General features: G+C 48.0%; 5 protein-coding genes across 5 annotated transcripts; 2 read left to right on the plus strand and 3 right to left on the minus strand.

The window, feature by feature from the left end:
* Positions 1-307: 307 nt before the first annotated feature.
* On the minus strand, positions 308-1,057 carry LACBIDRAFT_315055 (uncharacterized protein; the record flags this gene model as incomplete). The annotated part of the gene is made up of 1 exon (XM_001889422.1): positions 308-1,057. One exon carries the CDS (start codon positions 1,055-1,057, stop codon positions 308-310), a length of 750 nt encoding a protein of 249 aa, XP_001889457.1.
* A 1,259-nt stretch (positions 1,058-2,316) lies between these two features.
* LACBIDRAFT_315056 (urea transporter) lies at positions 2,317-5,405 on the plus strand (the record flags this gene model as incomplete). The annotated part of the gene is made up of 20 exons (XM_001889377.1): positions 2,317-2,359; positions 2,421-2,426; positions 2,482-2,651; positions 2,703-2,733; positions 2,789-2,815; positions 2,867-2,901; positions 2,958-3,061; positions 3,117-3,204; positions 3,257-3,333; positions 3,385-3,418; positions 3,470-3,744; positions 3,798-3,988; positions 4,044-4,102; positions 4,155-4,337; positions 4,388-4,561; positions 4,614-4,623; positions 4,677-4,753; positions 4,803-5,042; positions 5,101-5,289; positions 5,343-5,405. The coding sequence occupies 20 exons, from the start codon at positions 2,317-2,319 to the stop codon at positions 5,403-5,405; spliced, it is 2,076 nt and encodes a 691-aa protein (XP_001889412.1).
* A 366-nt stretch (positions 5,406-5,771) lies between these two features.
* On the plus strand, positions 5,772-8,386 carry LACBIDRAFT_295861 (uncharacterized protein; the record flags this gene model as incomplete). Its single annotated transcript, XM_001889378.1, has 6 exons — positions 5,772-6,226; positions 6,592-6,965; positions 7,019-7,698; positions 7,755-7,840; positions 7,909-8,112; positions 8,174-8,386. The coding sequence occupies 6 exons, from the start codon at positions 5,772-5,774 to the stop codon at positions 8,256-8,258; spliced, it is 1,884 nt and encodes a 627-aa protein (XP_001889413.1). The 3' UTR covers positions 8,259-8,386.
* A 4,026-nt stretch (positions 8,387-12,412) lies between these two features.
* LACBIDRAFT_315058 (uncharacterized protein) lies at positions 12,413-13,124 on the minus strand (the record flags this gene model as incomplete). Its single annotated transcript, XM_001889423.1, has 2 exons — positions 12,413-12,894; positions 12,953-13,124. 2 exons carry the CDS (start codon positions 13,122-13,124, stop codon positions 12,413-12,415), a joined length of 654 nt encoding a protein of 217 aa, XP_001889458.1.
* A 63-nt stretch (positions 13,125-13,187) lies between these two features.
* Positions 13,188-13,442, minus strand: LACBIDRAFT_315059 (uncharacterized protein; the record flags this gene model as incomplete). The annotated part of the gene is made up of 1 exon (XM_001889424.1): positions 13,188-13,442. The coding sequence occupies one exon, from the start codon at positions 13,440-13,442 to the stop codon at positions 13,188-13,190; it is 255 nt and encodes an 84-aa protein (XP_001889459.1).
* Between the last annotated feature and the right edge of the window lie 1,824 nt (positions 13,443-15,266).

Raw genomic sequence — 15,266 nt, forward strand, 5'->3', positions numbered from 1 at the left:
GCCATATATGTCATGGAACCCGGTAGGCGGACGTTGTGGAGAAGAAAACGGAATGGCATCGAGACCAACACTATATATCTTGTGTTGGGAGTTCTGATTGCTCCCAACGCCGACTTCTTGGCCTGATCTCTCGCACCAGACGAACGTCGGAATAGACGTTCGCATTCGTCTTTCTCCTGCGCTTCCCGATCTTCCTTGAGTTCTTTCAAAACTTGACCGAGATCGTTGCGTAGATTGTTTCCCGCCTGCGTGGCGGCAATGAGTTTAGTCGAGGACAAAATTGGATAATGAGTGGCGACATGATGGATCAAGTAGGATGTTTCCAGCCAACTTCATGTCCATTTTCCATCTTTGGTTCCACAAAACCCCGAAATATCCAAGGTCGAGTCTCCTTTGACAATCCCTCCAACTCCCTAGCCTCCTCACTTTGGTCTTGCGACCACCGCATGCCATAACCTTCTGCCACTCTCACTTCATACACCAAAATTTGATGTGGAAGCCAGTGCAAGTTCCTCCACGTTGCAGAATCCATTACTTTCCAGAATAACGCCAACGCTCGTTCGTTGATCATGGCGACAGGTCCAGAAGGGGTCCCCCACCATCCAGTGCTACGTTTCCGCTTGTCTTTCTCTGTCTCGTCGACGGGTTGCGAGCGGTGCGAGTGCTTCGACCAGGCTCTTGCGCCTGCGGTCAGCTTAGCGCTGTTGGGCACGAGAAACGCGGAAAGGCAGCTCCCTGTCGAAGGCGGTGTGGATCCTAGCGCGGAGCCCACCGTGTAGGCCAAACCATGCTCCAGGTGGGCGAAGAGTTGTGGTGAGGTTTCCGCGTCACCAGAGTCTATCGTTGCGGTCTCAAGGGTGGAGGATCCTTTTTGTAACATGTTTTCATTTCGACTACGAAGTATCGCAGCGACGCGATTTCTCTCCTGGGAAGCGGATGGGACTTCTTGCATCCCATAACAGTGGGGATCCTGCAAACTCAAAAAGCCTTGGCCCGGCGTTTGAAGTTTTGGAGGCGACAAGATCTCGATAGACGTATCCCTGAGCGATTCGCTCATCTAAGACTAGCACTAGTCGAGCAAGTTAAGGAAAGGGTCGCGTTAAAGAGAATTGAGTATCGTATGGTATCGTGCACGTTATCGGTCTTTCTGATTGGCTGACTTCAATTGATGTTCAGGTTGCAGTTTGCGTCTGTTGAGATGTGAAGCCTCCGAGTAACAACCATTCAGACTACAACTTTCACCAGGGGTATTTCGCCACAATATTAATCGGACGGTGGCTTTTGGGTGGCTTATCTTCCTGTCCTGCACTCAAGTGACGTGATTATAACAGAATGAGGGCCTGAATAGGTTTTTTCAAGATAAGAGTGGTCACGATGCTCTGCTGACCAGTGCTGACCTCGAGCGTCTACACACTTCCCGATTCTGGTGGCGTTCCTCGATCGCCGAGAGAAAAGCGGCCCGTGAAATGGTTCAGCAGAGTAAGTAAATCGCCTGAAATTGTTTCGTCGACAGACAGAACAAACCAACTTCCACAAAAATATTCACCAGAAGATCTTGAAAGGAATGACAACGTCGAACGAGAAGTTGTGGTCAGAAGATAGTAGACCGTGTAATGCCGTTCCCTGATCGATATTTACAAGATAACAGCCTACAGGCCCACTGCAATGTGCATTTGTGAATCACTGTGCCGCCATCAGGGTCTTGACATCGGAGTCAAGAAAATTTGGAGGCCGCTTTGTAAATCTGCGGGAGATATAGTTTAATCGAATGGGTTAGAGGCCAAGAGATAATCGATAAGGAGGTGGGGCCTGGTGTGGCTACATAGCAGTCGAGAAATCAGTTGGAGCCAAGTTGGAGCTTAAGAGTGGGCCGACGAGGTCTCGTGATCTATTCGCTTCTTTCATCCACATCCTCACTCCAAGTTTGTTCAGCGAATAAGTCTAACTCGACTCTACTGGCAGCCAAAAGGTCGCTTATCGTTTGGCTCCTTGTGTCCCACATAAGCTATGACTCCTTCAGCTTGGCGTCTTGGATCGGGGGCGTTTTGTTGACTGGATAACGCAGGGACGACTCTTATCGTGGTGTTTCTTTCAACCATGAGATTCATTCGGGAAGAGATCAGGTACCACAGCTAGCGCCTCAACAGATACCTGGTGGTTGTGTGGGACTCTCAAAGCCCTCCCTTCTTTCTTATCAGTGCTGAAGAGATAACGTTATAAAAGGCTCTCTATCTCGGGATGTCAGTCTTCTGATCTTCTTCGGCACCCAAGGTTGCAAGCAGCCTTCGAAGAGACTCAATTCATCCTCAAGTCATCATGCCGGACACAATTCTTCCGCAAGGTGCTGGGTATGGCGTCGGTGAGTGATGACTATATTCCCTCTATTCAGACAAGGAACTAATGAGTGCGTTTTAACCTAGTTGTTGGTAAATATATTTTCTGTCGCAGTCGTTGCCTTGCTAACATTGAACCATCTCCTAGGAATTGGTCTTTTCTTCAGCGCCTTTATGATCTTTCTGACGGCGATTCAAGCCCGATATACCGCCTTTTCTCCTAAAAGTTCAGAAGAATTCACGAGTGCTTCTCGAAGTGTCAAGCCTGGATTGATCGCATCCGGAATTGTGTCAGCATGGACTTGGGCAGCTACGCTGGTATGTGTCCATCCAATATATCATGACTCTCGTTGAATCATCCCTTTTCAGCTTCAAAGTAGTGCGGTGGCGTACAAATTCGGTAAGGACATTGAATGCAAGAAGTGCATCTGCTTTACTGATTCACTGGTCTTCAGGTATCAGCGGACCTTGGTGGTATGGTGGTGAGTTTTGTTCTCGTTGACCAACCATCACATGGCCTGAATGAGAGTCAGCCGGTGCAACTGTGCAGATTCTGCTCTTCGCTATGGTGAGTAGCACTCACAACGCTTTTTCTGAACCTGCTCATCTTAATGTTACATTTAGCTCGCAGCTAAGCTGAAGCTTAACGCCCCTTACGCTCACACTTGGCTGGAGATCGTGGGTGTCAGATGGGGCAAAACAGCCCATCTTGTCTTTATGTTCTTCGGGTAGGCAACTTATCTTTTCCTCAGTCAAGCCAGTAAAACCATGTCTCTGTCCCAGGCTCGCCACCAATATCATCGTCAGCTCCATGTTGATTCTGGGTGGATCAGCCACCGTAACAGATTTGACTGGTATGAACACCATTGCGGTCAGTGTAACCTCTTATGACTGTAAGCTCTTCGTTGATGGGTCTCATTCAGGCTTGTTTCTTGATTCCTCTCGGTGTTGCCATCTACGTTGTGGTAGGAGGCATGCGATCTACTCTTCTCTGTGACTAGTCAGTGCTCTTCTATCTCCTGTATCAGAAATATAACTAAACAGATCATAGCACTCACACCACCGTTCTCTTTGCGATCATCCTCGTATGCATGCCCCTCTCCAGTCCCTCCTTGTTCCAGCTAACTTTCTTCCAGACCTTTGTCTTCACCGTGTACTCTACAAGCAACAAGATAGGGAGTCCCGCGAAGATGCATGAGCTGCTCACCGCCGCATCTGCCGCTACCCCCATCCCCGGAAACGCACACGGCTCATATATAACTATGAGATCGAAGAACGGCCTCATCTTCGGTGTCATCAACATCATCGGCAACTTCGCCACTGTGTTCCAGGACCAGGCTTATTGGCAGCGTGCCATTGCCAGTCGTCCTGCGAGTACCGTCAAGGCCTATCTTCTTGGTGGTCTAGCATGGTAGGTAGATTTGTAATTCGCAGGGGCCCTTCACTAACGCATATGGCTGATAGGTTTGCTATCCCCTTCACTTTTGCGACAACGCTTGGTTTGGCAGCCGTGGCTCTTCGTGGCGATCCTGCCATGAAAGTTCTTACCCCTGCCGATGTTTCAGCGGGTCTTCCTGCTGCTGCTGCCGCCGCTGCGCTGCTCGGGAAAGCAGGAGCTGCTGCTATCCTAGTTCTTCTCTTTTTGGCCGTCACAAGTGCGTGTTTATGATTCGATTCATTGATTGTTCGTAATTTACGTGACCTTTTCAGGTGCTACCTCTGCTGAACTCATTGCTGTGTCGTCAATTTTGACCTATGATGTCTACAAGGTAAGTCTTCTCTCTATTTTTTGAGAAGCGTAAAGTTGAGCATTATTGACAGACCTACATTAATCCCAATGCCACTGAGGAGCAGATCCTCAAAGTCGGTCACGCAGCTGTATGTGTTTGGTGTAAACCTTTTTCGTCGTCCACTGAATTCTCTCAGGTTGCGCTGTACGCTGTTGTTTGTGGACTGGCGGGCCTTATCTTCTTCTACATTGGCGTTTCCATGGGCTGGCTTTACGTAGGTTCAACTCTATTAACAAACCGTCTGATGTTGACGCAGATATAAAGACCTTTATGGGGGTCATCTTAGGCTCTGCAGTTGTGCCTATCGCTCTTTGCATTACGTGGAGCAAGGCCAATAAGTGGGGTTGTATTGGTGGCTCTATCGCAGGGTTCGTTGCGGGAATTGTGGCATGGCTCGTCACCACGTCGACTCTCAACAATGGCGTCATTAACGTTGTTGTATGTTCATTCCACCTTTTCTTATGTATGCAGCTGATCATCAATTTCTCAGACGAGTGGAGGTATGCAGAGTCTAGTCCATGTCATATACCAGAAGGTTTATCAACTTTGTTAGGGGACTACGAGATGCTGGCTGGCAATTTGGCGTCAATAGGTGTAGGAGCTATTGTCGCTACCCTTTCGTCCCTTATTGTGAGTGTTCTAAACGCACCATTTCATTTGTGCCCTAAATCGCATCTAGTGGCCGGATAAATATGACTGGGAGAGTACTCGGGCTATCAATAAGCCTGCACAGGCCACATCAAAGCGTACCGAAGAGTTGAAGGCCGACAGTGACAGTGAGAAGAAGGAGCACGAGGTGGTTACCAAAGCTGGCTCTATCGCAGGGGAATCTTTCGACGCCGCTGAAGAGGCGGACGAGCTCGACCCCGTGGCGCTCAATAAAGCCTTCAAATTTGCGACTTACTCTTCAGTTGGTCTGGTATGGCATCTTCGTTTCTTGATGTTTCCGGATTGCCGACTCATCGCTCTATTGGCAGTTCATCGTCCTTATCATCCTCGTCCCTCTTCCTCTCTTCTTCTCCCATTATGTCTATACCACCGCTGGCTTGACAGGTTGGGTTGCCGTTGGTATTGCTTGGACCTTCTGTTCTGCCATCACGGTTGTGATCTATCCTCTGTATGAGAGTCGGCATGCGATACTCCTTATTACGAAGGGTATCTTCAAAGTAAGCGCTCTTCCTTTAAGCTTGTGTGTTTGAAAAGCTGAACGTTGTTGTAGGACCTTTTCGCTAGGGGAAGTGGCAAATATGTTGCTGACCCGGGGCCTACGTCGGCTGCGTGATTCCCCTCCTCCTCCTCCTCCTTTATACATCACTGGTAGAGAAAAAACGACCTTGTATGAATGTTATGTCTGCGTTACGATGTACATATCTTTTTTTGATGTTTTTGTCGGTAATGGTTTGGATGAAATATATACGAGAGCATTCGGCGATATCTTCTTCATGATCGCTTTCGAACGACACCTCCGTGCACTTTGGCTGCCGGGCACGATGTGGAGACTCATCGGGTCGCTGGTGTGGGGTATTCGAAGTAGAGCCTGACCAAATAGGGCAAGTCTATAAACCGTGGTGCCTGATCTGACCTTTGCTTTCTTGGCGGTTGCCTGGCATTATTTTTGTTCGTCGTTTATGCCTGTCTCCTGACCACGATGCTACTCTCGCGGAGCAGGTTACGCTCCTTGAAACTTCTCCTCATCGTCTTCGCCGTCGCCGTTCTCTTCACCAGTGTACCATGGCTTCGCTCTCTCTTGCCAGGCAAACTTGGCGCGACACGTCCAAAAAATACCCCATACCGATTCACCGTTCCCAAGCTCCCATCTCGCAAAGATGCCCGACCTCGAGTTGACCAAGCACCCACTATACCTCCCAAGAAAGTCGTCGAACCACCTAATCCGGTCGCCAACCGCCTTGGCCAACATAAGTATCGCCCGGATGGGTTGGTTGAGGTCAATGAGGAGGGTGTGCACCCGATATACGAGCTCATTTCTCGTGCGGAGAAGGAGTGGCAGGGAAAGCTTGATCGCGCGAGCAAAACTCTTGATCAAGCAGTTGCAGAGTACCGCAGGAGGTATTCGCGGGCACCACCCAAGGGATTCGAGCTTTGGTGAGTCTTGGTTCTTGAGCGTGTGTGTAGACGAGGGCGGTATTGGTCACCCTGCTACGACGTTTAGAGGGAAATTCTGTCAGTCATGTTCAGCAGACGCTACGCTTGTGGTCTGTGATCTCTCGCGTGCGTGCAAATGGTTGACGCAATTATGAGCTTCGTGTATGCTATCGGCTATGGGCATGAAATTTCTACGAAGATGCCGCTGTTCGTGGTGGGTCGACGCTGAAGAAGCCTGACGGGTATTCTTCTCGGGCGCCTATGTCAAAATTTCGTGGCTTTATGTGCCAGCGAGGACATCTCGCCCCTAGTTCTCTCTGACATGCTTTGTGCAATATTTCTATCACGGTACTGATTACATGCAGGTGGGACTACGTGCAAAAACACAACGTACAACTTCCAGATGAATACGACCAAATGCACAACGACTTGGAACCGTTCTGGGGCCTGGAGCCGCCCGACTTATTCGAGATCCAAAAGGAGCTTGAAAAGAAGAAGGATTCGTATACCCTGGGCAAGACAAAACAGAATGATCCAGTCAGCGTGCTCACCTACGCGTTTGACGAAGGCCGCTACGACCAGCTGATTTATGGCTCCGTCAACATCGTCAAGCTGTTTCGAGAGATCCAAGATTTCCTTCCTCCCTTTCGGGCAACCTTTTCGCCGCATGATGGACCTAATCGGTTATCAGATTATGCCGTGAAATTAGCCACACTCGAGGCTGCCCATTCACAATCTTGTATGTCCACATTTTCAGACAACCTTGACAACTGAACTGACGAAAGTCATTAGACGTTGAACGTGCCGCACTCCCCAAGATCAACTCGATAGGCTGGATCTCCGCCTGCGCACCCTCCTCCCCGGCCCGCCGAAGGCCCATCGACCTAAACAAACCCCCACCTCCACCCTCCAAAAAGACGTTCATCTACAACCACTTCCAAGCGATGGACCCGTGCCTGCACCCGGACCACCTGCACCACCACGGGCAGTTCCTCTCCCACAACACGGGCCCTACACCCCAACAATCCATGGTCCCCGAGTTCTCCTCCTGCTCCACGACGATCCACCACAACATCCGGATACCCACTCCGTACGGGTGGGTAGCGGACTCTGACGACCCAGCGTTCGACGATAAATTCGACGAGAGGCTTTTATGGCGCGGGAGCAACACGGGGATGTTCCACGCTACCAAAACCCGCTGGCGGAATCAACAGCGCATCCATTTGGTGAGGTCTGCGAATGATTTGAATGGGACGATGAGGGTTATCCCCCCCGACCGGAGTCGGACGGAGAAGATTGGGGAGATGAGGGAGGTGAGGAGGGCGAGATTGAATCCTGCTGTTATGGATGTTGCGTTTGCGGGGAACCCGATTGCGTGTTCGAAGAGTGTTTGTCCGGTTTTGGAGGAGCTTTTTGAGTGGAGGGATTATCAGAGGGAGAAGGAGGCTGGGAGGTATAAGTATATTATTGATGTGCGTGTCTTTTTTTTTGTTGTCTTGAGTGAGAGGAAGGCTGACAGGTGTCTAAGGTCGATGGGAATGGCTGGTCAGGTCGGTTCAAACGCCTAATGACGACCAATGCGCTCGTATTCAAGTCGACTATTTATCCCGAGTGGTGAGTTCTCCCTTTCCCCCTTTTCCCCCTCCCATGTCCCCCATTTCTAACGCGATGTTGGTTGATAGGTACACCGACCGCGTAGCCCCATGGGTACACTACATCCCCATCCAACTCGACCTCTCGGACCTACACGACGCCCTCCTCTTCTTCAGGGGCGATGCGAATGGGGACGGGGCACATGAAGATATGGCACGGAAGATTGCGGTTTCGGGACGGGAGTGGAGTAAGACGTTTTGGAGGAAGGAGGACTTGACGGCTTATTTTTTCAGGTATGTTTTCTTTTTTCTGATTTATTTTTTGTTGATGAACACTAACGCTGTGATGTGATAGGTTGATGTTGGAATATGCGCGTCTTATGAGCCCTGATAGGAAGGCTATGTCTTATAAAACTGCGAAAGAGGAAGGGAAGGCTTGAGCGAGAGGGTGCATGGGGTTAATTCTATCTGGTTCAGTGGGTGCACTGTTTTTGAAGTGGGCGTGTGTGTTCTCTTTTTTTTTTTTTCGTGCTTAATACCCTTGTGTCCTCAAATTAAAATACGTTGTCGCGGTCGATAGTAGGTAGTAATTTAAGCTGTATATGTAACTCGTTCTAGCTTGTGGTGTGGGATTAAACTATCCAGAAACCCCCCTTTCCACGTGAAACCCCAAGGTTTCTATCCAACCACTTCAGAAACCTGGGGTACCACAAGCAATCACTGATGGCCGATGGTCAAAATATTTGAGGTCCGACTTCCCTCGAGGCTCGGCAGTGGCCCTCCAACATTCCGTTTGGGCATTCAGACAGCCCATTCCCGCGCCTCAACAGGCCCCGGGAAGCTGCCCTTATGTCTGTGCGTCAAAATGGTCCAAAAACGGCCTCAAATATGCTATTTTTCACGTCCAAAATATGCTATTGCGTACAAGGATGTCACATTCCCACGAGGTGACTACTTACATGTGACTCTGCCAAAATGTGACAATCTAATTAGCTCTCATACACAACTAGTATTTTGCCGCAATACGGGCGCCAGGAATGCATCTAGGAAGACTTAGCTACCTCCTTTCGACTCAGCGTTAATGTTGTCCAATGTAGTGCGGCATCAGTTGACAATGACATAATGGTCCCCGATTTCTGTTCAAATGGCATGGAGAGAGGAATGAGGGCAGTTGACCTGAGATGACTCTACTGGCTCTTGCTTGAGTGCTGGTGTCGTCCATGTTCAAGGTGCACTTTGAGATATTCGTCACGGCACAAGTTGCAAGTAGCCATATTGCACCACCATTTTGCACCGCCGCCGCCAACCTTCCTTGCGTTGATTTTTTTTTTCTTAGAATGAGTCCTCAAATATGCTATAAGTAGATAGGAATATCGCGAAAATCTCCAGAAATTGTCTCAAATATGCTATAAACGCAGAGGAATATTACGATTTTTGGCCTCTGAAATATGCTATTTTCGCACAGACATAGGTGGGAGCTTCCCGGGGCCTGCCTCAACTATGGTAAGAACTTTTGAATTCCCTCGCAATTCCAGTTTCAATTGAGTGACTAGATCTCTCCATTAAGAGCCCGAATGGTCCAAGGTTTGCATCTCCCTATTTTCCATTTCTCTCCTCATTTGACATCGTTTCGGATGATTATGTCACATGTAAAATTCAAAGACCGACTTGTCCAGCACTGCTTAATTCATCTCCGACATAGGGTTTCTATAAATACTTCTTTGGGTTGATGATGGGGGGGTTCTACCCGACAACGAGAAATCCTAGGGTTTCTGCTGGAAAGGGGGTTTCTGAGTAGATTGATCCTGTGGTGTGTGGTGTGTGGGTACCAGTTTGATGATTGATCTCGGTTGAGTACTAAGTAGTGGCTCGAGCTCGGTCAGATGACAATACCCTGGCAATGGTTTTAAAATTTTGTCAAATGAGTTAGTGGTAACGTTCGATTTGCATCATCATATAATCCGTCTTCAGGTGCACAGTGAGGAGGTCAGGTTGGGGCAGGGCAGTGGACCCGACCTTGTGGACCCATGCTGTACGCCGCGCATGGAATTCGAATCAGTTTGAATCACAGGGGTTTGAATTTCTGATTAGCCTCGAGTTCGGCAAAGATGGAATTTGGGTGGCTTCGCGATGGGTTACCAGATGTTACAGAGGTACCTTAGTACGGTGGGTGTCAAGTGGGTGTAAGTGGGTGCACATATCCGACTCGCCTTTTGTTTGGAGCGAAAATTTGAGGGGTTCGCGTGCGTCTTTCAATATCTTTCGTACAGCCCTTTGTGAATACGACAAAGAATGTAGTAGTAAGAGGTAGAGGTATATTCCGGACCGGTCCCAATGAGGAACAACCAGTTCCTGATACATACTAGTTGTAGCGTCTAACAAAATACAACTATGCTACAGATGGGTTACTGGCAGCTGTTACAGACCTTACGGTGGGTGTAAGTGGGTGCAGGTATCGTGGGTGTAAGTGGGTGCACGCATGATCCGAGTCGCCTTTTCTTTGGAACCAAAATCAATGATGAAAATTTGAGGGCATTCTTGGGGCATTCGCACATCTTTCAATATCTTTCATACAGCCCTTCCTGAATACTGAATACAGTAGTGCGTGGGTTGAACCAAAGCTGAACAAATGTTCAACAAGTTGTGCCGAACATCGGGGGTTTCTCTTCAGATTTATGACCAAATTCAGTTGTACAGCTGCATCTAGCTGCATTTCCTTCTACCGACTTTAGCTGCAACTACACTGACAGTCCCCACAGTTGACTGACAGCCCATCATGCATCAGCACTTCAGCGCCTGAACAAACTGCCAGCCAATAAATACCCCATCATCAGCATGCTAGGTCCCTCAGGCAGGCCCTCTCAAGAAACCCATCTTTCGCTATCCTCTCTATCATGCGCTGGTCGCTCATCCTATCCACCTTCATAGCTGCTCAGTTTGCGCTTTCTTTCGCCGCTGTCATACCTCCAACAGACCAATTGCAAAGACGGGGGTGCGGTGGGGCTAAAGTGTCCAGCAAGACCTATCGCAAGAATTCTGAAGAGCATCATTATGCAAATACACAAAACTCAGCTACAAAACTGCCAAGAAAACAGCTAAAGAGCTTGACCATGCACTCAGAGACGTGAGTTTATTCCAACCTCTGGTATACCAATCTTTGATCAAACATTGGACTTGCAAAGGGTGGCTACAAGTTTGGAGAAAACACTTTCCGACGCAAGCTACGGATCACGATAAACAAAGCAAAGATTATGAAGTCTAACGATCCCAGCCCAGCATCCTCAAGGGCATCGTCACCTGGTTCTAAGGCTGGTTCAACCAAGGGGACTCCGAAACGTCCAGCTCGTGTCATCCCAGCAGGGCAACCTGGTTCCATGCTGGTTCGACCAAGGGGACTCCGAAGCATCCAGCTCGTGCAGTGGGGAAACCATGGTCACCGGCAAAGGCGCCAGCCAAAAGCTCTGGTCGCATTGCAGTGAGGCCACCAATGAGCTATAAGAAGATGTTCTAATGGGCGAACTTTTTAGGTTGTAGATAGAAGCGAAAGCGTGTAGTATAGGGATAATGCGATATATGTCTCTGAGAGATGGATTAGGATGCCAGGTCGCAGGCAAACTTGAAGGATGTGGGAGGTACTTAGATCTACAACTTGAAGACTGCAGTCTGCACTATCACCTAGTACATTTACTGTACTTCGCCGCTCATGCGTCCAACAAGTACAACTGGCTGGATGGCCTGGCAGGGATGCTGTCCTCCCCATGTGTACAGTGGCTCAAATTTGGTTCTAACTTGTTTCTCACAGACACCTCTGTCTGTAAACCAACTCGAGAGGTTTTCTGGGAGAACACTGGCAGTGTGTGGTATCATTCCAGCACACTGCAATGATACATCCAGCAAAAAACGGTGCTCAACAAAAATGGTGAAGTTGAACGAAGCCTATTAAGTACCAGCGGATGCCAGTGTTAACCCAAGTCGGACTGGGTGCTTCTTACTATACCACAATACCTGGGCTCTTATTTGACTACAGGTGTTTAAATAAAGTCTTGTCCAATTTCTCGCTTATGCGACTGTATACATGTATGGGTCATGATAACTCTGGCGCTCACCCTATTAGGCTCCTGACATAAGTTGTTGTAGTGAGCTCGAAGGTATCAATCTCCAACGTTGAAATTTTGAAACTCCTTTGACTACCAAGGTTGAAGTCCAAGGTTCAATTCTTCGAGACCTCACATGGGGTAAGGAAATGAAGCCGAGATTCATCTGTTTGTTTCTATAGAAGGGTGCTTTACAAAGGTGTATTCAAGAAAGGTATCCATCAGACAAACACTCAACTCGCTGGCAAGTTCTTCAAGCAGCTTCAAAAAGCACGCCAATGAGCTCACCAAACGTCCTCGAGGCCCTGCTTGCGCAAAGCCATGTTCTCGTTATAACAAGTGAGCATTGAAGTCATCCAGTGGATATGAAGATCCGGCATTTGTAAAAATGCGAGACTCGGGTCAGTTTCTGTAAACAGATCCTGTTCGAGTGATGAGTGTCCCAGCCAGTGGGCTCGCAGCGTGTGATGCGTGGGTCCAAGAAACAATACGCGAGCGAGTTACCGTCTACATCTACTGCACACTTGGCTGCGAGGGAATGGAGCAAGCCGACCAGACCAACAAGTTGGGTTCCAAAAGTGGGCACAAATCTTTGGAAAGTCTGTAAGGGAAGCTGTCGTCTCTGCGATGTGGCTGTATATTGCGCCATCTCCAACGTCTGGGGACTGAAAGCCCTCCAAAGACACCGTTGTCTGCAGCTCCAACTCAAGTGGCTTCCCTGCAGAAATTCGTATGATTTCGTCACATAATCCGACCCAATCTTGCTCAAGACAGCCACCAAAAGGGTGCTTGCCGGAGATGTCAAGGTCGAATGAGAGGTTCGTGATTTGATTGGATGCAGATATCTTACTGAGGACGATATTGATATCGCAGAGAGCACCGGACTCTTTTTCATTGCATTTGATAATGGCGTAAAGCGCAAATACGCGCAGGCGTGAAAGATCTTTGAGGTTCAAAAGTCCAGCAAGTGAGAGTTGTTGAGCTTTGTCAGAAACGTGTCAAATTCGCTTCCCTTAATAATAAAAAAACGCTGCACCTACATTCACCCACATGTAAGCTAGTGAGATACAATTCCTCCAGGGTATTAGAAGCTGCATTGAGGATAGGTTGCAAACAAGCCATTTCTTCCTTCTCGTGTGGGGATAGGGTCAGAACGCGTAGCCTTGACCAAAGGACCACTGGCATATGAAACCTAGGCGGTGATGTGATCATCTGTTTTACGAGGCTGTGCGAGTTGCAGTAGTTGAAAACTTCTAGTGTTGGCAAATTTCGGTCTCAGCTAGAGCAATATTCCTCTGGGTATTCATCGTAGCTCTCTTCAGTAACTCCCACGAAGTCAAGGCGTACTTCTCTCAACTTGGGGCAGATGAGGAAAATAGGCAATGGCATGTTCTTGCATTTGGTGAGGTGGAGGGTAGTCAGGGTTTGCGAAAAGAATGATTGTGTGAGCCGTCCCACGAATAGTATGGGGTCCTCGATTGTTAATGGACCGGACATAGGTCTGCCAAAGTGAAGTTCATGTGGCGGCATCGGCGACTTGGCGAGCAGTTGGAGGATGCCAATGAGGGTGGAATCGTTGAGAAGCCATGCATTTCATTCGTGCAAGACAACAATCTGAATCACACGTACACGGTTGGTGAACGAAGGATTGTCGTTCAAAATCTTTTTCTTCTTTGCTAGCTGCTTCGATATCTTTCTCTTGGTTCCTGAACCCGCGCCCAGCTCAAGGCTCCGAAAGATGTATGTTTGGCATATCTGCATAAACACCCGATCCGTAAGAGAGAGATTATGGATTGGTTCTTCCCAAAATGTGAGGTTTGAGATATGTTCGACGATGTAAGCAAGCAGATCATCTGAGAGGAGAGAAAGCGGTGGGTTCAACATGATAGCGAAGGTAAAGACCAAGGACGGCGACCAACTTTGTGCCTCCCAGTGACGCTAGCTAGTACATAGTGACGCTTAACAGTACTAGTACTAACTACTATGTCCACAACTGATTGATCAGAGTTTGTACTAAAATGTTTTCTCTTCATTGGAATCACGGAATTTGTGGTCAATGTCGGACTTTCCTATTTTAGCTTACAACCGGTATCTACTGGTTACAACCATTCCAATCGCCGGTGGCTGTCTCAATTGCTTGAAATGGAAGAGTGTTTGGTTCAAATCGGGTTGGAACCAGGGTTGAGTCCAGATTCAACCAGGCTCCCCATACTAATATAGCCATCAATAAATTTACTGATCGACTGCAGGCTCCTAAAAGCAGCTGCTCGTCTTGCGATGCTTTCGTACCCAGGAGGAGAACTAAATATCTGATGGTTATATAATCTGATGGGGAAGACCAAATAAACAAACATAAGAACGAAAGCTTGTGAGAGAGCGGCTGCCAGAAAATGTACTCGGTGAGCTCGGACATCATTGATTAACCCTATTGTTGGGTCCCAAATCCAAGCTATGTAATCAAAGAACCAGACACGTCACATTTCGGTCATGAACACTGTTGATGGTTGGCACTAGGTGTGTAAGGTCAACATCGAGGTTGTTGTAGGCGTACAATGTGAGGAGGATTCTCCCAAGCTTGCGAATGTTGAAGCTGGACTACTGAGAAAGGTATGAGACGGCGTTACTGATAGTTGACGGTGATATTGATACCCCCAGCGGCGTTCAAATTAGATTATTTCTTTCATAAGATTACAGTAGGTGTGTGAGGAGCTCTAGAACTGCGTCTGGTGTGTTACATGCATGAAGGAAAAATCTTGGAGTCCTCAAAGGCATTTGAGATACATTTCACTTTGTTGAGGTGTACATCAGCCTTTGCTCAAAGACACAGCAAGAGGAACGAAAGGAAAGGACTGACCAACACTAACATCCAGAACATCAACTTTCCGCTTGATGACCTCTCCTCCATATCCATCCCCCCTCTCATCCCTCCTATTCCTCCAAGGCTAACTGTGGTAGATTAGCCATAGGGTATTAGGTCTCTTTTTGTAACAACTTTATTGGCTATACAGTTGAGTGCAAAAAGAATGAAGGTTGGTTCATTTTTCTGGTTCTTTCTAAGAATCTATTGTACCTCAAATGTATTTGTGTATTCTTTTACATTATGTAGTTGTGTTACACTTCCCTTGGTATGGACTAATTTCAGTGAAAGCTGGAGCCTTGAGAAGGTTTTTATTCTGGAGGCCATTTTTGGCATCTGAAAAAAAAAATATGCGCTAACTGGGGAGGTAGCCAGAACATACCTCTGGTCAACCTGAATGAGCCTATCAAAGAATCAGTCAAAAATACTGAGTGGTTAGGTCTGTAGAGGCTTGGAAAATGGCTTGTTTGTCTCAAGCAGGCCAAAAATGACCAAAA

This window comes from Laccaria bicolor, genomic scaffold (assembly GCF_000143565.1).
Source record: "Laccaria bicolor S238N-H82 LACBIscaffold_67 genomic scaffold, whole genome shotgun sequence".
In the NCBI taxonomy this organism is placed as follows: Eukaryota; Fungi; Basidiomycota; class Agaricomycetes; order Agaricales; family Hydnangiaceae; genus Laccaria; species Laccaria bicolor.